This window comes from Strix uralensis, chromosome 3, assembly GCF_047716275.1.
Source record: "Strix uralensis isolate ZFMK-TIS-50842 chromosome 3, bStrUra1, whole genome shotgun sequence".
NCBI classification, from domain to species: Eukaryota; Metazoa; Chordata; class Aves; order Strigiformes; family Strigidae; genus Strix; species Strix uralensis.
This window is the reverse complement of record NC_133974.1, coordinates 103,675,006-103,696,878: the sequence shown is the minus strand read 5'-3', so window position 1 is coordinate 103,696,878 and position 21,873 is coordinate 103,675,006. Positions and strand designations below refer to the sequence as shown.

At 40.6% G+C, this 21,873-nt stretch overlaps 1 protein-coding gene across 1 annotated transcript; it reads right to left on the bottom strand.

The window, feature by feature from the left end:
• Nucleotides 1–5,976: 5,976 nt before the first annotated feature.
• Nucleotides 5,977–15,850, bottom strand: ATF3 (activating transcription factor 3). Its single transcript, XM_074863673.1, has 4 exons — nt 15,701–15,850; nt 10,924–11,167; nt 9,869–9,976; nt 5,977–8,935 (listed from the first exon to the last, which is right to left on the bottom strand). Exons 2-4 carry the CDS (start codon nt 11,161–11,163, stop codon nt 8,738–8,740), a joined length of 546 nt encoding a protein of 181 aa, XP_074719774.1. The 5' UTR covers nt 11,164–11,167; nt 15,701–15,850; the 3' UTR covers nt 5,977–8,737.
• Nucleotides 15,851–21,873: the final 6,023 nt, after the last annotated feature.

Below are 21,873 nucleotides of genomic sequence, written 5' to 3'. Positions count from 1 at the left end.
TAATATTGGTAACTCTTCAGAATTAGACTGATAACTGGTTTCTCTAGTCACCCTTTACTCTGTCCATGGATGGTTTTCTTGTCAGCAGGGGAATGTGGTATGGCCAAACCCAGACATTCAACAATCCTGTTTAAAAAAAAAACAAAACACACAAACAAACAAACCAGAACATTTTTTTCTAAACATGGAATGTTAACAGTCTTATGCCTTAAATTTAATTTATTTTCTTTTGGTTTCTGATCTTAGTATACACAAGTAACATTTCTAAGGCTTTCCCTACAGTAATGAGGAATGAGGATCTCACCCCATTACATGTATTTCAGATCTGGGGCTTTGAGAATGTGTGATAAAACTACAAGGGATTAGCTACAAATGTGGGAGTTACAAGCCCTGTATGATTCAGTTTCGATGGTTGTAGTTGGTTAAAACAAGAGGGGAAGTTCTCACCATGCCAGCATCAGAGGCCCATGCTTATCCAAGCCAGGCGAGAAAGGATCCCTGTTACAGCCAATGAAATGTAGCTGCACGCCGTTCAGCGGAGGGACTACTGTATTTCCCAACTACTACAGTTTTTCCCAACTAAGTTCTCGTGTTCTGATCTCAACTCTTAACCAAGCAATTGTCAATGGACTGAGAATTTTGACTGCAGTAGCTGTTTGGATAAAGGCATCCAGGGTACACACATTCCGTAACAGGAAAGTGTGTCTTCCGGGTGTCCAGGAAAACTCTGAGCTATTCTAGTTCTACATGGGGATCATTCTGCATATAAAATAAATCCTTTGGAGTCAGGTAAATTTGCCAAATGCTATCTTTTCTGCTTAAGTTCCAAAATAGCCTGTAACTCTACTGTAACTTGAGTTGTATTTGTTTTCTTCAAAGGATTTTTTATCTTTTAATGTGTATTTGATTCATGGACTGTTTACACCCATGGTGTCACTATTGCTGTTAAAGGCAAAAAGTGCAAAACAAACAAACAAAACAAAACCACCCCAAAACCCAAACTCAAACAAAAATACACACACAAAAACCCAACAAAACCCAAAACTAAGTGTACTCCTAGATTTGAGTGGAGTGCCATGTATTACAGGTGTTTTGGATTATTTTACTTCAATGTAATTGGTAATCAAATGGCAGTACGATTTACCTTTCTGTTCAGTAGCTTTCTAGTGACTCAGCACAGTTTTGAACAAGTCTTGCGAAGATCCACTAAGACTCAGTCTTCAAAAGTAAGGCATTTTGTTTTTCTTGGAATGAAAGAATGGCACTGCTATAGTTTTTTTTAATTGAGATAAACTCTCAAAAGAAGGCTATTGTTAGATAATTTCTAATATTGTACTACTTTATAATTGAGAAAAAAATCATTACACTTTTCTGTTCATGTCAAAATGCTTAGAAATGAAAGTGTCGGTTGTTATCCCTGTCTTTCAGATGGGGAAATTGAGGTATTGAGTGGTTTGTATGTTTAAGTCATACAACATGGCAGGGATTAAAATCTGGCAATTAGATGTGTACCTGTGTTACAACTCCTTAACGTCACAGAAAAGCTTGAAGTAGCCAACAGACTCTAAAAGTTTCAAATGTGATGTTGTAGGGGACATTCAGGAGATACCACTTAGGGCAGAAGAAACCTGTCAGAGGCAAGCTGAGGGAATAGAGTGGCTAAAGGAACTGAAATAAATACTAAATCATCCTTCAGATGTATTAGTAATAATTAGCCTGCTAGAGAGTCTAGCTCCAACTGGTGATCAGGGTACAAAGGGAACATTCGGAGAGCTGAGAAGCTGAAGAAATAGAGGTCATTCCCCAGACAGACCCTCTTCAGGAGAGGGCAAAGGGAAGTAAACCAGCAGAGGATCTGTCTGAAACTGAAGTGACTATGGGTGGAAGTTTTAGAGAAGAATCAACACTAACCTATTGAGTTTTCACCAAAAAGCTCAAAGAAAACGGAAAGAGAAAATTGCTGAAATACTAAAAATAGTGTATAACTTTCCCACTGTCACTCTGACTTAATCTTCCTTGGTATCTGAGGACTGGAGTGTGGCAAATATGTCACCAACCTTTACAAAAGGTTCCAGGAGAATCCAAGGAACTATAGGCCTATAATCTGACAGGCATGTTAATGGAAATTAAGATTAAAGGAACTATGAATCAGTAGGTACCTAGATAAATAATACAGTTCACTCGAAGAGAGTCAACATGTCTTTTGTAAAATGAAATTAGGCTTACAGACACATCTGTCTGAGTCGACAGATGTGTGGATCAGGGAGATTCAGTAGATGTAGTTTATGGGGACTTCTAAAGTGATTTCAGTAAATTCCCTCACCAAAGATTTTTTGAAGAAACAGAATAGCTGTGAATAGAGAAAATGCATATGCGTGCATAAAGACTTGATTAAAAGGTAAGGAAAAAAGAGAGTAGGAGGAAATGATGAACTCTCATAGTGGGGGCAGGTCATCCAGTGGAGTTCCACAGGAACCTGTACTAGGACATGCAGCTCAACATTTTCATAGATAATCTGCTAAGAGGGTGAGCAGTGTAGTGACAAAGTTGATGATGGTACAAAGTTACTCAGGATATGAAGGAGAAGGACAGTTTAAGATTTGCAGGAACACTATATTTACAGTTTGGAAATTAAAATGGCAGATAAAATTCAATGCAAGTAAGCACAGGGTAATGCATATATAGGAAAAATCGATGCTAGCATCATATATGAAACATTGGGCTTGAGTTTACCATTACTACTCAGGAGGGAGATTTTGGGGTTATGATAGATAGTTGCATTGCATCAGGCTTAACGCTTGGCAGTCATCAAAAATGCAAACCTAATTTCTGGAATTATTAGGAAAGGGACAGTGAACATCAAGATTCTGCTGGATTAACCCATGGCTTGACCACACCTTGAATACTGTATGCAGTTAAGGTCCCTTTATCTTGAACTACTGGAGAAGCCACAGTTTTCTGAGAAAAACTGGGTAACAGGAAAGATCAAAGATGTAAAATGGTGACCAAAAAAAAAAGCATCTGGATAGGCTGGGACTCTATTCTGAGAAAGAAACACAAAAAAGTGTAAAATCATGTGGCATGAAGTGGACGCATAGGTGTTCACTCTTCCAGTTCAAGAATGGGGGGCTGTCAAGTAGAGTTACAGGGAACAGGGTCAATAGAAAAGGAACAGTTTTCTTCTTCTAAGATAGCCTTATGGAAGCTAACACCAAAAGTTACTGCAGATGCTGGTGCTGTGGATGAGAAACTGGTCAAATACTTGAGAGAAAGGTCTATGGAAGGCTACTACCTAAAGGAATCATGTCAAACTTGTGTGACTCATGAACTGAAAATAGTCAGAGTGTGGGAAAGCACCCAGAGGAAGCATACTTGCCCTGTTCTTCTTCTTCCTTGGACAGCTGCTTTTGATCACTGCTGTAGAAAGAAAACTGGGTTGGGTGGACCTTTGGTCTGAACTGGTGGAGCTGTTTAGTTGGGAATGCAGGCAGCTACTCAACAGGCAGCTACATGACATATGCTAACCTGAGGAGCTGAACGATACCCGAGCCGGCTTTAAATGAGCTACCTCAGATGCCAGTAGCAGCCTGTCCTCTGGCTGCACGGAGAGCTCATCCTCTCAGTGGCATCAATTAGCCTGTGCTGAGTTTCTTGCTGTCATCACTGGGATGTTCCCAATACTAAGCTAGTTTATATAAAAGTATTGCTATGCTACACTACTATTTGCTGTGTGGGCACAACCACCGCCTGAGTGGGCGTGTTGGTGCACCAGTTCTTTTGGCAGAGCCTACAGATGGGAAATTGCTAAATTCTCAAATGCAGAAAAAAATGGATTCCAGCTTCAACTCCCAGTTTATTCCCATTTTCTATTTATTAATTTCACAGGTCTAATAATTTTTCTGAGTGTCAGCTCTAGTACACTTAGCTTGGGGTCTGAAAATCATTAGGATTTATTTGGTTTTTTGGTTCATGCATCACCATCAGCAATAGTAAAGATATGCAGCCAGAACTGATGCTGTAGCAAGAATAAACTCCAGTGTATTGTCTTAACTGTGATGGCTTTGAAGATCTAATAGTACTGAAAATTAGTAAATAACTATTTTTATCACTAAAGTCAGCAGTTCTGACTCAGTGTCTACAAAGGAAATGAACTTTCGATAACAGGATTTTTAAAAAATATTGTCACTCTTTATCTTAACTACACCTTAAAAAGGAATGATATCTACTATATAAATTAAAATATTATATCTGTGTCATTACAAACTAACGAAGAGTATTACTAAGTACTTATGTAAATTCACATTATTGCACATTTTAAGCATGTGATTCTCAGGGTCTCCAGTTGGGGGCACTGGGCAAACATAGAAACATGGCAATGGCCAACGTCAGTGAGACTTGTACATAGTCCAGTATTGTGCTCAAGGGGGAAAAAAAAAAAGACCAGGAAAAATGGATGTGAGATACAGTTGTCATTCTGGATTCAGGACTCTTTTAAGGTGAAGGGGACTTTGTTTTCAAAACTCTTTTGCTACTACAAAACAACTGTATTGTTTTATCTTCATTACCCATAAATCATCCAGTTTCTTTTGCAAAACTAAGAATCAGTGATTTTAAAACCATCCCCTTAATCAATAACTTCAAATTCTAATGGGACCAGGTGGAAAAGTTAATGTAAATTTAAATTTGTTACCATTCAGTTTCATTAAATGTTTCAAGCTTAACATAAATCATTGACTCTACATACCTTCAATATTGCTATTTATTCATTTACATCAGGGGAAGAGCTAGAAAAAAGTACAAGATGCTCCTTATTCATGAACAGTGTAAAGCCCAGCATGATTTAAGGTCTGCATGGGCCTGTACACACACAGATTTAGCATCTAAAAGAAGACCTAAGAGAAGATATAACATATTATTTTGTTCAAGGAATAACAATTATGCTATTAGGAATATGTCATAGAGACCAATGGTGGTTTCATGGTTTCAACTCACACCATTTAATGAAAATAATATAAAATATCAGTTCAGGAATTCATAGCCCTAATTCTGTTGATAAGGTTTTCTAAAACAGGCCAGGCAGACGATTTATAAATTTACCAAATTAGAAGTGAGTCAGATATTCAAAAGTAAAATTTGATAACATCTAGAGGAGAATGCATGAGAGGGTGAATATCTGTATTGGGACTGCACATCTGTAAATGAATGTACCAATAAGGAAAGTAAGCATTCAACGCTGCCAAGCTCATAGTAGCCTAGATCTTCCTTCCAGCTGATATTTTTAACTAGATTTTGCAATAGTGCAATGGATTTCCTGGTCCCTAGAGCTCCTAGACTTCCATCTGACCCCTGTAGTACAAGTTATGACTGCTTGCAAAGGATTGAAGCCAAAAGTTTTTGTCCACATCACCGGCTGTCAAAACACAGGGACTTCTGTCTGGGTGTAGATACTTAGTTTTGGAAAGGCAGGATAGAACATTTTGTTCATCTTTCCTCATGCTTCTCCACGCACACACCCGCACAAACACATGCACACACACTGACACACAGAGAAAAAAACCAAAGCCCTAATCATGCTATACTTCTTTCCATGTAACCATAGAAAGCAATCTATAAATATTAAAGCTTCACAGCAGCAAAAGCATTAAACCCATTAGGTAATCAGAAAGCTGAAATAACTATCAGCTGGTCGGTTGCAAGGTTAGGAAAGGTTCAGGAGTTCTAATTTCCAGTCCTTTAATCTAAGCCCTAGGCCACAAATAAGAAATTAGCCTGGAATTCATGATCCACCTTGTAATAACAAAACTTTGTTTATACCTTGACAAGCAGTGAACAGTAACAATTTCACTTTATAAGACACTTATTGTTGCAAACCTATAAAACATGTTTGCTTTTTAATATCTCAGTGTTGTTTTAAGAAAATGAACTTGCTCCTGGACCTTGAAACTTAGAATGAATTAAATGACACATGAATAAATATATATTAATTCTTTTTTATTAAAGTATCAAAACAAACTTGAGAATAGAAAACAAACTGCTTTTAATGCATTTTAAGGGTTCTCCTGAATAAAGTATATTTTTAGAAAACTCATGCAACATACTATTCCTGTCTAGCTGTTTAAACACTGTTTTCCTGGGCACAGTCAAATGAACTTGAGGACCATAATTTCTAGAGTAGCGTGCAGGAGCACGCATGCACACACACACATACAAAAGCAGTAGAAAGCAGCTATGACTGCACATATAAAGAAATAAAAATAGATTATCTTCTGACAATAGGAGTGGTACCATATTAACATTTGGCATGCTAAGAAAATAACATCAAGCAACAAAAGCATGACGCCTGCGTCACCAGTGATATGGTTAAAAGCAACCATACAAATTCCCTAAGGGAGACACATGAATTCTGTCATTATATGCTAGTCTCTGTGGTAACACTTTATAACAGTATAGGAGGCAAACAGCTTTGTCTGCTGGTATTTGATGTGCAAAAGGCAAAGCCAAGGTGTACGATACCGGGATGATGCCTTGGTTTTGTATTTCCACATTACAGAAGTCAAATACCAATGAACAGCGTTTGACAAGTTTATTGTAACACACTTCATGTATATCTGTTGTCTGATAAATAGCTGGCCCAATTCCCCGTGGAACTTGCCCTCTAAGCCAGAGAAGTTGCAGCAGAGGCTCCATACTCTGCCTACAGGACAGGAATAAAACTCTCACTGAAGTCAATGGAAGCTCCTTCCAACATACAGAAAGATAACGGATTCTCAGGACAGAATCGGACCTAGCATGTCGTCTTTGTAATACATTCACTTTTCAGATGCATGAAGTACATATCTTTAAAACATGATATAGGACATTACAATATATCCAGATCTTAGGAAAATGTACTAAGAAGTTCTGTTGCAGAATATAATGATCATATAAGGATCAGGTATGATATCTGATAGACTCATCCAGGTCTTGTAGGGTAAGAAGCTTATGGCTGAGGTATCTTTAAGTTTAGCCTTTAGAACAAAACCACAATTTCAACACTGCATAACTGGTGTAAAATATTATGTACTGGAAGCTTCATTCTTACTGTCTGCTTTGTTTAAATTGTGATATTGAACAGCTAGACACCACTGATGGAGGTACAGAATTTTGGAAGATATAAAGTCTGCACCCAATTGTTCAAGATACTCAGTACCTCATCTGTGGAAAAGATGAAAGGTAAGTGTTTTCAATAGTGGTGTCTCAAATACAACTGTGAAGTTTAGGAATATATAATATTAAACACCAAGAGATAAAAGTAAAAAGACAGCACAACACTTGTGTTTTCAGTTTTATCTTGCTCACAGTATTTATTAACTCTACTCATTACGATATTAGTGATAAATAAGGTTAATGTTTTCTTTTACAAAAAATTGTAAGGATATATTTTATAGGATTAAACAATCTGAGAATTTCACAGAAACATCAGAATTTAAACACTCATAGCTCCAACTGTTTTGTCCAGCAGCTCTTCTACCAATTCAAAACCATCTAAGGTTAGTATTTAATAAAAAATAAAAACAATAATCCACTACATCAAAACTCTTGCCTCCTTTAGATTCTAAGTAACACTTTTGATTGACTGTATTTGCCACTCAAATGTAAAACAAAAGTAGCTGCAATCATATATTTTTTTCCTCTGAATCACTTGGCAAAAGGAAGTAATCCTGACCAGGATGGAAAAAGCTTTGTCAAGCTCTCATGCCTATAAGAGCTATCTGCATAAGCAGACCCACTGAAGTCCAGGGAACCTCTTCTGTGAGTGAGGGTTAATAGCATGAATTAAGGCTTGTAGGATTAGATCCAGATTATTTATTTTTTTTAAAAAAACTTTTCATGATTCATGAGCCTGGGATTCGGTCCTGCAGTTCTTTACTCGGGCAAAACCTGTATCTATATCCCTCCATAGTTAATTTCCTCTTTCCAGTGGGTCCAATTCACAGAGTCATCAAGTGGTGGTACAAGCTGCTCTTCAGCAATTCAAGGGAAAATTGTAGTCCCCAAAGGATAGTAGGTGGGGTTCCAGCTCATAAAATACAAGCTTAGCTACTTGGACATTTTGCAAGAAACATTTCTTTGTCACACCTACTAGGCTCTTCAAATTCAGTCTCTGAGATGAGTCATAGAAAAAACCCACACAAGTGTTGTGAAAAAAATGACAAAGCTTAGTTGGAACTAAAGGCTTTTTGTGTGTGTTTGTGTGTGTGTGTTAGGTTAGAATGCAACATTACGTATCAGTACATTCTGCCAGAAACCATCCTCCTGGAAACTTCGAAACTTTAAAAACACTCTCAGTCTGCTTTCCCTACCGGCAACAAGGAGAAGTAGTGTCCATCCAGCACAGCTGTCTGTACCATGTGCATCATCAGAAGTCATAGTGTTCTAGCACAAACGTTGTGGGTGCAGATACTGTATACTAGCAGAGAGCTAAAACTTCTGAAGCTGTTGTCTGTAGCTCCTAGGAACAGCAAGTATGACAGGTGCAAACCTATATTTGAGGCAGAAGACTCTTCAATTTGATTGAGACCAGATCTTCCAAGAGGAAGAATTGCTGTCAAGCCAAAATAATTCTTTCCGCTTAAGAAAGCAATCTGCCCTTCCTAAAGACTCTTGACTAATAGAATCCTACACATTATGTCACATCCTCCATGGATTGTGGTAGTTGTTAAAAACACTGTAAATATTTCCATGTTTGCCATATCACTTAACCTTGTAATGTGCCTTCTTTGATCTGTTGAATAAAAAGATTCCTTTCATCTTCAGGTGTCCTTCCGTTTTGTGCCCGAACTATACAAGTGGGCCTGTGAAGATTTAGCATGTATATCAAATGCTGCTTCTCATTCTTTAGCTCTTCGATCTGGGCTTTTAATTCTGCATTGATAGTTTCCAGCTTTTCTGATTCCTAGTCACAAAGGACAGACACAACCATTAGACTGAGTAGTTCAAATAGTTAATCGCAATGTTTATCTAACAGTTGCAGTCTTTTATTGGTGGGAAAGCATATGGCTAGCAGAGAAAGAAATTGCATGTTCTTAGCATCCTGTAATGATAATAGTATACATCCACCAATCGATAAGTCTAAAAACCAGATTGACTGCAACCTTCTTTGGCCTTTAGAGAAGTGTAATGGACATTGAAAAGCCAAATTAGACACGTGTTCACTTACAATGAGAGGTATCCAAAGCATTATTGCTATTTTCTGCAAAATTATTCTCAACTTTTTGGGTCAAAAATTGACACAAAATTATCTATGCTTCTTATTAACTCCCTGGAACATCATGTCACACGTCTGTAAACCCATGTGAAGCTAACAAAGTAAGGACACAGATTTTTTTCCCTATATAGGAATAAAGACAGGCCTGATACTGATGTAATATAGTTGTGTATCATGGCAGAGAAAGTGAAGACACAACTGGGGTCTTAGGACAGACAATTCAGGGGTTACTATGCTACTCATTTCGTAAAGAAGTCAGAAATTACTTGTCGGTGTTTGCAGGCTCTTGGTCTCCACAATCAATATTATAAGAAATGAGATTTTACTTTTTTTTGTGTTCACTGTACACATTCAAATTAATATTATCCCCATAGACAAGATCGGTCACTGAAACAGTAATTTCTTTTCACTCCTACCATGCTTTCACTTATTCCAGTTTTAACCAGGTTTGGTTTTAATATATAGCATGTTCATTTTTTTTTTTATATAACTAATGTTTTGAAGGGTTTACAGAGTTTTGGGTAACATCTTTCTGTATTTCCTATTATGACTGTACCCCATGCTATCTGTTTGGATCCTGGCGGGATGACAGAGCAAGAACAATTCAAGCCAGTCACTTACTTTCTGCAAACATTCTGTTTTTTCCTTCTTTTTGTTTCGGCACTTTGCAGCAGCAATTTTATTCCTTTCCCTTCTTCGCTTTTTTCTTTCATCCTCTTCGGGAGAAAACTGTCCCATAAAAACAGATACACACTATCCATAAGATGGTGTAAGTATGCAACCTGCATTTTCATAACTTCTGCATTTTTAAAAGCAACACGGATAGTGTTGTCAGTGCTCACATCATGAGTTACATAAAAATGTGATTCTGATCTTGCTTGCCATACAGTAAAATGGTAGTAACTCCATTAGAATTGTCAAATACCTGACTGGAGTTTGGATGAATGTAATCCATAGGATGGCTCATTTTAAATCAATGGTACTCAAAAAACTTGTCAAGTGTCTCTCTAGGCTGACTCCTACACCTCCATCTCTCCTCCATTGCCCAAGGAGGAAGAGGAACAAGGGGCATGGGGAGCAGAGGGGAGGATGTGTCATGAATGAGGCAGCGAGAGTGCAGCGAACTAAGGGCAGCACCAAAAAGGGGATATTAACACACTCCTTCAAGCTTTGGTTTGTTTCCTGTGGAGACTCAGATGAAGGTGTAGCTATTTCCCTAACTTAAGCTGTTTCTTCATTTTATAAGAGAAATGTTTTGCACAGAGACAACTATCTTAAAGTAAAACCTAGTATGGATATAGCATGGCTGTGTCTATCTTAGTCTAGCCCATGTGGGTCCTACTGGACTGTCCTCAGTGAAATAAAACTTCAGCAGTGACTTATTCCAAGTTCAGCCACATGTAGGTAGGGAAACCAGATTAGCACTTGGTCTAATCACTGTAAAACATAGTCCTTAGTCCATAATCAAAAATAAAATATCCAACTATAGGCCTCAATGGAAATGAGAAATACCGGAGGGTTTCCCAGAAGCACTTAACAGAAAGCCAAGCAGCAGGCTTAAAAGGATCAAGTACGGTGGAGAGGGTTGTCTGTAGTTGATATAATTACTGGTCTTGTGGTGAAACTTTGTTAGAGAATTAATCATTCACACTGAAATGCTATTTAAAGAGCCATACCTCTGTTTTCATGATTGATGTTTCAATTGGCCTTTCAGAAACTGTCACCGTGTCCAATGTAGAAGACATCCTGTGGGACTGACGCTTATTCTGAATGGCGAACCTCAGTTCCTCTTTCACCAGTGGGGTCAAATTTGTGAAATCATCAAACCCCAGTGACCCTGCAGGGGACAAAGTGGGAACAATTGCGGAGGCGCTGACTTCCAATGCAGATACCTGGCCTGAGTGTTGGACCATCATTTTGCTGGAAGGTAAAAAGAGATAATAATAATAGTTTTTCAACAACTTTAGAAAGACAAATAATATCTCCTAGAGGTATATTTAATACCATGAATAATATTTTTTTTCTTGCATTGCTTCAGTCCCCGTTCCCCATCTACCCCAATCTCTCACTAGAGACAAGCAGTTAAGAATCTACTTTAAGACTTCTACTTTACGTTAATTTAAAGTTAGCTTTTAAAAATAGTAATAGTATTAGCACATCACACAATTTCTAGGTCTTTCTGAAACTGAATATTGAAAAAAATTGTGTGTATGTATGTACACTCTGAAGTTTTAAACTGGTAATGTGTGGCGAATGAGAACTGAGTGAATAGGAAGAGAAAGAGAATAAGGACAAAAATCAGAAAGCAAAGAAATATTATTATTATTATTATTTAAAGCACAGAAGGAGCTTAAGAGTATCTCCATCCTCAGAGCTATACCACCACAGATTGCAGCTTCAAATGGACAGTGTACCTTGATCTCAGCTACATTTAGGCAAAGTTCAATGAGTTCTACTAGAAGCTGAAGTTTGCTAACCAAGACAGGATCTGTCACAAAATTGTCATGTTCAGTTTTACACAGAGTTGTAGATTTGGTTATAAACTCCTGGAAAATGGTTGACAATAAGAGCTGGCAAAAGGTAAAAGTCTATACATGCTCTGGGGCTTGAAAGCACAGGTTGAGTTGGAGGGATTGAGTCATGAAAAACGTGAAGCAGTTTGTGCTCTTGTAAAATCTGAAACTGTCCTCATGTGCCCTCAACAAGAGGTTTGAAATTCTTAAATATTTATGGTCAGATCTTCTGCTAATATAAAATAGTGTGACTGAAGAGACTTCAGGGGAATTATGCAAACGGACACCCATGGAGGAACCTGATTTCTAGTAGTTTTCCGAAGAAAACCCGACAGTGCTCTCCACTTTCCTCTTTTTAGTCATTCTTATTAATTTTTTTAGCCAGTTTGAGAGAGAGAGAGGCCCCCTGTGTGCTTTGTGAAAACTGGTCACCCCACTGAGGGAAAAAGAGGCAAAACTCAGCACTCAGCCATCCAACATCATGGGCAACCTAGCTAGCTGAGGCACACAGCTCTGCATGACACAAACCATCTCTCACCAGACAATGTCAGATAAGAGGTCTGGAAGAAAGCTGAGCACTTTCTGTGGGTAGTCCAAGGGACAAAAGTTGCAAATCCATAAGAAAACAGATTGTATTACCTCCTTTATTCATAAAGTCACTTGTGTTAAATTGGATTTTACCACATCGGTTTTCCAGCTTTCTTTGTTGTGTAGGTTCTTGGGGGTTTTTTATAGCTGTATGGGTAATTACAGTATGTGTTATCTACTCTTGATTAGAACTGTAATAATTATAGCAAAGTCAACTGTAATTAACTTAGTGCAGGTAAGTAAAGAGTTGCCTGTGGGTAAGTTAAATGTCCACATGGCCAACTCAGAATTGCACAGTTCCCCGTATGCTACTTCTGTAACCCAGCAAGAAATGTCTGGGGTCACGTGCCTTGACAAGAAGATAGATTTTGCTCAGGGATATCTAAAAATACACTGTAAATCCACACTGGTGCAAATGAGAATAGAATCTAGTTCATCTCTAAGTGAGGTAAATATAAAAATCTGAGGACAGTGAATGTCCAGCTGGTAGAAAATACCATGTCCAGCTACAGAGTCTTCCTCACTTCTTCCTCACTCAGTCACCACAGAAAAACTGAACATTTCCCAGAGTCTGGGGGTGAAATCCTAAACCCACTGAAATGAAGAGAACTTTTTCTGTTGACCTCAATGGGGCCAGGATTTCACCCGTAGTTATTAAAGATGAGGAAATTATTTGAAACAATTTGTTATTCAGAAAGACCTTGGGAAATTTATGTAATTCTATTCAGAAAGCCCCTGCTCATGAGTCACATTTAAAGTACTGATACGGTTTAATCCTATAATCTCAGAAAGCTAGCAGTTACTCTTTTCCAACAAGTCAGAAACAGCCCTGTAATTTTCAGCTGAAGTCCTCCCAGCATTATTTACCATTTAGCAACATTCAGCCATTCAACTCATTCAAACAGACTAACTCCAGATGAACCGAACCCCTCATTGCTAGAGAAATTTCAGTGATTTTCACTGAATGGGTCTCCTTGGCTGCCGGTGATGGCTTCATTCAATAAAGTTAATTCTGTGTAATTCGATCAAACCAGGAGTCTTAAATTAACAGTAAAATTGTTTCTCCAGCCTACAAGATAATTAATTGGGCTAATTATTTTTGAGCTCTGGTGGTTTATTCAATTATTTTTTTAGTTTAGGTGAACTTTTAATTAAGGTCAGCAGCGGCACCAGAGGAAACCAAGAATGTTCGTGCCTGAGAAATTGTGTTAATTGTGTATTTCTACTAGTTAGTGCTAAGTGTACTACGAGCACCACCAAAACCCTCCTATAAAGTCTTCAGGTACTTTCATCCATCTGCTACTGGTTTCAAAAAAAGGAGTGGTAGGCTGCCCACGGGGAGGGGAAGCATGGAGGGGGAAGTGTCCTTGACCATAGAAACTTGCTGCTCTCCTGCCTGAACTGACCTTCCAGACATCCTGAAAGGCATCTCTATTTACTCAGACTTTAGGGAAGGGAGGGCCTACCAGGGGGCTGAGGCTTGTGTAGGGATTTCTGCCATGAGCCGAGTCCCATTTTGCAGAGCTGTTTGCCACTGGTTTGCTTTCCTGGGGCTTGCTCTGGCTTCTGGGCAGTGCCTAGTAGCGTAGGCTTCCAGTCTACCACTGGGATTGTTAGGAGCCACCGTGATACAAATAACAGAAAAAATCAGCCTTATGTCAAAGCTACTTGGTAAGCTATATAGATTCCCTTTTCATAACAATGTGGTAGATGTTTTCCAATTTCTGAGGAACAAATCTGGTTTTAGAAATGTTTTACAAGAAGGAAAATTTGATTTTTGTTATTTTAAAAAAATGCAACAAGCTGCCCTTCCTTTTCCCCAATTTTTGTACAAATTGTACCTCTGTCTATAAGCCATCAAGAGCACTATCTCCTCTGGGTTTGTAAAGGCTGGGGAAACAGTACGAATAAGAGTGTCAAGCCTTAAAGCGTGAGTACATCTGGGCCTTTCCGATAGGATCTCTGTTTACTTTGTCGGACCATGCACACAGACCTGGGGTCCAGGCTGCTTCGAGTACTTCTGAAGTTACTGACATTTTGAGGGTGCTGAACATTTCACAGACCTGCACCGTAAAGGCACAGCTTGTTCCCAGTGTGAGTTAGTACTTCATTACTCGATCCTCAGTTTTGGAATTCTCCAAAGAGAATAGATTTTCTATTAATGGTACCCTCCCAATTCAGGTAGATTCAAACAAATGTATTAATTCCTTCTCCCCTTACTTTTTGTTTGTTCTTTTGCTGATGATTCTTTCTATCTGCAGTGCACTCTTACCTCTCATCTGCCGATATTTTAAACTCAGGACATACTTCCTAGCCGTGCATTTCTATTATTTAAGGGTTTTCTTGTTTAATATTAATGTTAAAAGTGACTACTTCCAGTCTTGTCTTGTTTGCTGAACTGCAGATGGCTGACTGTGCCTCTTGGTTTTATTTCTTCATATGAATTCCTTTTCCTCTGGTGCTGATGCAATAAACCCCAATAACCATTGAGGTTAATCTTAAACAGCATTAAGAGCAATTAGAGTTCACAACCTCTGTGCACGCTGGTTGACCTTAAGCTTTCTGACATCCCACATCATTCCCGAACCATTTTCTGCTGCCTTCCCGCCCCTCCAATTCTGTTACTAGGATGAAAATCGATTTCCAACAGGAAACTCGTTCTCCGAAGCAAGTTTGCTGTTGTGTCACGCCTGGCTTGATTAGGCAACAGTTTAGCAACTGATCTTCATGTCAAGACACGGGGACAGAAAGAAAAGTGCGCGCCCCTGGCTCGCACGCGGAGTGCCCGCTCCGCGGATGTCCCGAGGGTCGATCCCCACAGATCTACCCACAGCGGCGGCGCGGGGTGAGCGATGGCCCGGCCGGGCCCGCCCCGGCTCCTCCGCCCCTGCAGACCCTCTGGGGCGGCGGGGCCGCCGCCGCCCGGCCGCGCTCCGGCATCCCCGCCGGGGCCGTCCCGTCCCGTCCCGTCCCGTCCCTCCGCCGAGGCCGCCACCGCGCGGTGCCGAGCGGCGCTGCCGGCCCGGGGAGAGCCGGGGCTCGGCGGGCTCTCGCCCGGCGCCCACATCTGGCGGTGGCCCGGGCAGGGGGGCTCCCCCCGGGGTCAGCGCCGGCAGCGACGAGCCGCGCCGGGGGGGCGGCCGAGGGGCTCCGGCAGGGCCGGGGGCTCTCTCGGGACTCACGGGCGGCGGCGGCGGCACCGCCGCCCCCGACTCGGCTCAGGCGGCGAAACTTTCCCGGCCCGCGGCCCCCCGGAGGGGATCTCTCGGTGGCGGGACACCCTCCCACGGAGCGCAGCCCCGCGGCGCGCCGGCACCGAGAGCCGCGGCGTCTCGCCTCCCGCTTCACCTACCTTCCGCCCGCTGCCGCTGGTTGCCCGGCCGGAGGGAAAGGGCTCCGCACCCGCGCCCGCACCCGCTCCCGCACCCGCCCCGCGGCGCCGTCCCGGGGTCCGTCCGCTCTCCTCCGCTGCCTCCGCCGGGAGCGCAGCGCTCGCCGCTCGCCGCTCCTCTGCCTCTCGCCTCGGTTGCATCACCCCCCTTATATAGCCGAGCGGCCAGCGCTGGTATTTACTCTGGCGGCGAGTCCCGGGCTGATGTCATGCTATTAATAGCCTCCCCGAAAGAGGGAGGAGGGAAGCAGAGCCCGTGGCGGTGATGCAAGGCTTCCCCGCCGGCACGGCTCGGCTCGGCTCGGCTCGGCTCGGCGCGGCGCGCTCCGCTCCCCTCCGCTCCGCGCCGAGCCGAGCCGGGCGGCACCGCAGGTCCCCACCGAGGAGCATCCACCGGCACCGGGACAGACCCCGTCCCCTCTCCCTCTTTCCCTTCCCCCTTCCCACACCCCGCCTTTTTTTTTTTTTTTTTTTTTTTTAAATTAAGGCTCTGGGGGTTTCTTTCTCCGGGCCGTTTGGCTGCTGAGAATAAATCAAACTCCCTCTCACGACCAAAAAAATATATATATTTAAAAAAAAAAAATAGAGCTGTGTAGTTTTCGAAAGGACTGAAAAATGTGATCTTATTCTACAGGGGAAAATTGTTTAATGCCCCCCCCCCCCTTCCCACCCCCCCCACTCCCTCTCACACCCCGTGCTGCTTTAGATGACAGCTAATAGTTCATTTTACATGAAGAGTTTTTACTCTTAGGACGAAAGACCCGTTTAATGAAATGATAGTAAAAAATAATGCGTTGGTTTTTTTGTTTTTTGGGGTTTTTTAAACTTTTCTTAAAAGACTACAGCACACAATTTCCTTATGATTTCAGGGAAAACCAGGGAGTCCCTATAGGAGAGAGGGAAATGTGGTGGTGGCTGTGGTGAAGGGGTTTTTGTTTTGTTCTTTTTTTGTTTCCATAGCTTCCTGGTTTGTCAAATGACAGAAATTGCCTTCTAACAGTCCCCAAAGTACTAGAAAATAAGATGCGTCAAAAAAGTATTTACCCAGGAGAGACACAAGGCTTACAAAGAGAGATGCACAGCATTATCCACTACAATAATATTCCGTATTCAATACATACAAACTTGTCATTAAGACAGTCTTCGAGTCTCTGTGCTGGGCATGGAAAGATCAGGACATTTCATACTGGAGGATATTCTAACTAAACCAATATAAAATATATACCTTCATATATAAAAAATATATACCCTGCTCAAGTGCTCAAACCAGTTAATTCACTTCACAATGTTCAATGTGGCTCTATTTTGGTAATAAATAATATGTCTCAAGTGGTATATGCTGGGACATATTAATTGCTTGGAGTATGTCATCAAGGATACCGATTTGTAATATTAGTTTGAAAGTATCTCCCCTCTGTGTGCACATGGCTGCCTGGGTGTATATGTATATATGTTAATGTATACATTGGCCACACAGACAGGACTAATAATCCTAGCTTTTTAAATGTCCCAGTACTAGCATGCTCAACTTTGCAAACTTAACGCTCCTATTTTACATTTACTTGTCTGCTTTTGAAAAAAAAAAAAAAAAAAAGAAATCTGCTGGGGAAGGGAAGGGAAGGAGTCTGGAGTAGTGACGTTGCCTTTCCTCCTGTGGAAGGTGCAGATGCTCCCTGTTCTCCTCAGACAATGAAGCAGTGCACTTTGCAGAGGGCAGGAGTGAGCTCCTCTGACCTACCTGGCAGCTCTCCTTTTACAGCTCATGCAAGCTGCAGGCTTTTCTTTTCCACTCACTTATAGATAAATCATTCTCAGCTCTTTCAAAACATATTTATTGCCTTATCTTTATTAATCTAGGTAAATCAATGTCAAGCATAATGCCAGCTAAAAACTTTGGTCTTCAGAAGGGTCTAGAGCAAGCTTTACATTTCAGCTCGGTGCAGCCTGTGAAGTTCTTTTTACTTCAGAGGCATAATTTTATAATTCATGCCGTATTCAAGAACAGCTGGCATCGTTTTTCTCAAGTCTAGAAGAAAAAAAAAATCCCTCTCAAGCAGAGGCCAAATGTGGAAAATTTTTTCCCAAAAGATAATTGGTTGGAAAGTTCTCAGCATGAAGTTACTGTGGAAACATGTTAGCAACATCAGTTTTAGTGGCCATGAACAGGTGCCTGCTGCAATTCTGACAGAGATTTAGCAACGGTCCATTCTTAGTTAACTAGCTGTACCAGAAGTGGGAATTTATTTAGAGTATTTTCAGCTAAACAGAGCGGAAGGAAGGAAGGAAGGAAGGAAGGAAGGAAGGAAGGAAGGAAGGAAGGAAGGAAGGAAGGAAGGAAGGAAGGAAGGAAGGAAGGAAGGAAGGAAGGAAGGAAGGAAGGAAGGAGAAAAGCAGCTCCCTCCTTCAATGTGGGTAGAAGTACCTTGGAAATCCAAGTGTTGTTATCCTGTTGTTCAGGGTCACTGACACCTACTCAACAATCATAACGTTTTACCAAGTAGGCAGATGATAATTTTGTTTTGAAATCGTACTATATTATACACAACTGAAGCCAAAAGATTTGTTTGCCATACAGTGCTGCTTCACCACTGCTGGTACCATTATTGCCCATGAGCTACAGCCAGTACTAAAAACTGACAGTAAACCAGTTGTGTTCATTCTTGAACTACTCCTGAAATGAGCCAGCTCCTCCCTGCAAAGCAAACAGAGAGACTGTTCCTGCGCGCAATTAAGATTAGGCCACTGAAACATGTCCTGGCTTGAAACTCTTCAGTGAAAAAAGAAAATGAAACCACAGTGAAAAATAAACTCAGTTCCACTGTGTCACATAGGTTTTATCCTGCTCCCCTTTAAAACCAAAGCTAACCTGATCTCAGTAAAGACACAGGATCACGCTCAAGTAAAAAAAAAAAAAAAAAAAAAAAAAAAGTATTAATAATTAAGACTATCAGGAAGTTAAAGTAAGACCCAGTACAGCCACCAGATGCTCTGATGTTCTTTGCCAGTTTCATTTTCCATCTCATAAAATATCCTTCATTTGCCTCCCTCTGGACTGTTCCATTTCATTTCTCTCTTTCGTCACAAACTTCACGGCACAGCCCTCCTGAAACAGCACTCATTTCATAGAAGTGACATTCATGTTCATTATTTCTACCTTCCCTTAAGCCAGGTACAGCAGCTCATCACCAGAAGACCAACACATATTGGGTCCTTCTCCCCCTGCAGAGACATTAGGCTGAATACCACCCCACAGTGTGGTCCTTGCAGCTCTCCAGGAGTCTCCAGTGTAGAGAAAAGGATTCTTTCCTTTGTCTTTTCCTGACCAAATCCTGCCTCCACATACTTTGACACTACTTCATACACTGTGGGTATTTGATTAAAACTAAAATATGGCTGTCTCCTTCTTAAACAGAGCTATAGAAATCATTATAGAGAGGAACAGACTCTCATCCTTTCAGCAAAAGCTTTCTCCTGTCTCCTGTCTTAACATCTGTACAACTGTAGGACGTCAGTCAGAGTAACACAATTAAAATCCCCATGTCCCATCCACATCTTATGTTGGTTTGTGGTCATGCAGTTCCATTAAACCTATTTGGTCTAGTGAAAATATAATGGGATGTAAACAAATAAAATGTGTAGTGTTGTCTTGAGTAAAACCTGCCTCTCTGTGTGCTTTGTAGTTTTAATTGTATTAGGTTTTGAAATTACTGTAACCCTGACAGGTCCAATTTTTCCCTGCATAGCACATATATGAGAAAGAGGTTTCTAGAACTCAGTGTTATCATGTTGTAAAATCAGCACAGAATCAGGTTTTTTTGACTTGCCCAAAAAGGTAATCTCTATTTCTGTGATGGGAATTAACCTTCGCCATGACTTTTTCTATGCGTTACATTCAGGTCTGAACCTGTGTGGTAAGACTGCCCTGTCCCCCAAAATATGCACTAGTTTTGAGACAATTTTCCCATCTGATGGGACTAACACAAGAGTTGAAACTTCAGACTATTTTTTCCAAGGTTTAGATTGTGACTGCTTGAACTGTGGGAGTAATCTGCAGTAGAAGTAGCATCAGCCATCCCCACCCAGCTCAGGGCTTTTCAGCCGCCGTCTGGGGCCCCTTGGGCATCTGTGGGCTACTTCCAAGAGTTTCTCCAAAAAGTGACTCAAAAAACCCCCAAGCCTACAGTAGTGAGGATCAAATTCACTCTGGAAGGTTTGGATCTCTATGGGGCTAAGCGGTCCAAAAATTGAAGGGAGTTAAAAACCATGTAGTTAGAGGACAGACTCTCACAGAAGCTGTATGGCAAACCTGCTACTGTCTTGCATTTAATACCACTCAAGTGGACAAGTATATGTGTTGCAGAGGGAAATAAGTGCACTAATTTAACTTCTTTTATTCTTTAACACTGAAGATGAAATTAATTTTCTCCTTGCTTTTCTCTCCTCAGCTTACCTTTCTTTCCTTAATACCTGTTTCCATCGCTATCCCTCTAAATCCATTTATTCTCCATTTATATATCCTTTTGGACATCCCATTTCCTACTCTCTTTTAGTTTGTTTCAGTAATAGCCACCTTTCCCATTTCCTTAAAAGAGCAGCTTCTCCTTATTTTTTGCCACTTCCCTGTTTTTCCTCTTCTCACTTCTCTCTTTTCCCTCCCTGTATCCATGAATTCTGTCATCCCCCTTTCTGTTCCCTTTTTCCAGCAATTTTTCTCCCATTCATCCTTCTGCTCCTGTCCCACAGCTTCCTCAGATTAAATGAGTCATTTTAATTTTCTCTTTCACTTTTCAGTCATTTTACTTTTTGTTTCTCTGCTATTAAGATGGAGGCACTGATAACAAAATTACCGAGTGGTGCAACAAGACATACATTTCAGGCCAGATTCTGGTGCCCAAAATTACCACAAACTTTAGTGGGACTTTACTAAATCAAATGTTTCACAAGATTGTCAGTCATTATTTTATGCAGTGCTTTGGGAGTGCAGGATGGAGGGGTAAGTTATACAAACATTCCTTCTCTCTACCTGAGAGACAGCCCTGACACTGGCCCAGTCAATATATGTTTAGTTCCCTTCTGCTGAAGCCTTTCAAGGTTTTTTTTATCAGATGGACTTTGTGCACAGCCATAGAAGCTGGCTACACACAATAACCTGTAATTACAATTTCTGATCTCTTTGGATACATCCAGATAGTAACCAACAAGGAAAAGAGATCCCACATATGAAAGAATCATATCTTAAAATTGACTGAATAAAGCAAACTCACTGGTTCTACCAAACAAGCAAAATGATAGGCCACATATATTAATTGCTCTCAGACAAGTGTAAATTGTATCTCCTTTATGGTGCCTTTATTGTCTCATCCATTTAATGGCAAGAAGAGCTCCATCATCATAGATCTTCCCTTTCGTTTTCCCCTCCCCATCCTTTGCACCTTGTAAAAGCATGCCAGATTTTGTTTGAGAGCAGTTAGAGATTCATATTGAACTTCATCAATGGCTTTACGTGTAAATAAATTATCACTGATAAAGTACTAAGACCTGACGCAACTGTCACTGAAGTCAATGGAAAGATTCCCATTGTCTTCAGTGAGAGATAAATTTAGCCTTCAGAGCCTATGAGAAATTAGCATTTAGTCACACTGGTTCTCAGTGTACAAAACTTTCCTCTTCAAATGACTTGAAAGGAATGCTAGAAATTATTCGCTGAAGGTGCATGTTTCCCTTAGGTGGACTACTGTAGTTACGGTTTGTATGGCAGGTAAACACAGAGGGTGAGAGGAAGAGAGTGAAAATATATGTCTATTTTTACTGTGACAAGTTAGAAATATTTTGGATACATTATCGAATCATCATGCTGCTACACATAAATAAACACACATGCACACACAAACGCATAGCCCCTATAAAAATTACCTGTTCCTATTGATTGCACTTAGAACTGTGCATGTGTAAAGAATACTCTGGGACTTGATATCATTAATGATACTTTAAACAGCTCTTCTCATCTGCCCAGTAAATAAGTAAATGACAATTTTCCATAGTAATTACAAATGCACATTTCTGATTATTAAACATTGATTTCTACAAAAATACCATTTCAGATATCAACAATGTATGACACAGATTTGCAATCT

Excerpts from the sequence above, each read along its gene's own strand:
- ATF3 (XM_074863673.1), bottom strand. The coding sequence starts at position 11,163 with ATGATGGTCCAACACTCAGGCCAGGTATCTGCATTGGAAGTCAGCGCC. Across the intron at positions 9,977-10,923 it reads CATCAATCATGAAAACAGAG|TTTTCTCCCGAAGAGGATGA; the intron begins GTATGGCTCTTT and ends TTTATGGGACAG. Across the intron at positions 8,936-9,868 it reads AAACAGAATGTTTGCAGAAA|GAATCAGAAAAGCTGGAAAC; the intron begins GTAAGTGACTGG and ends CTTTGTGACTAG.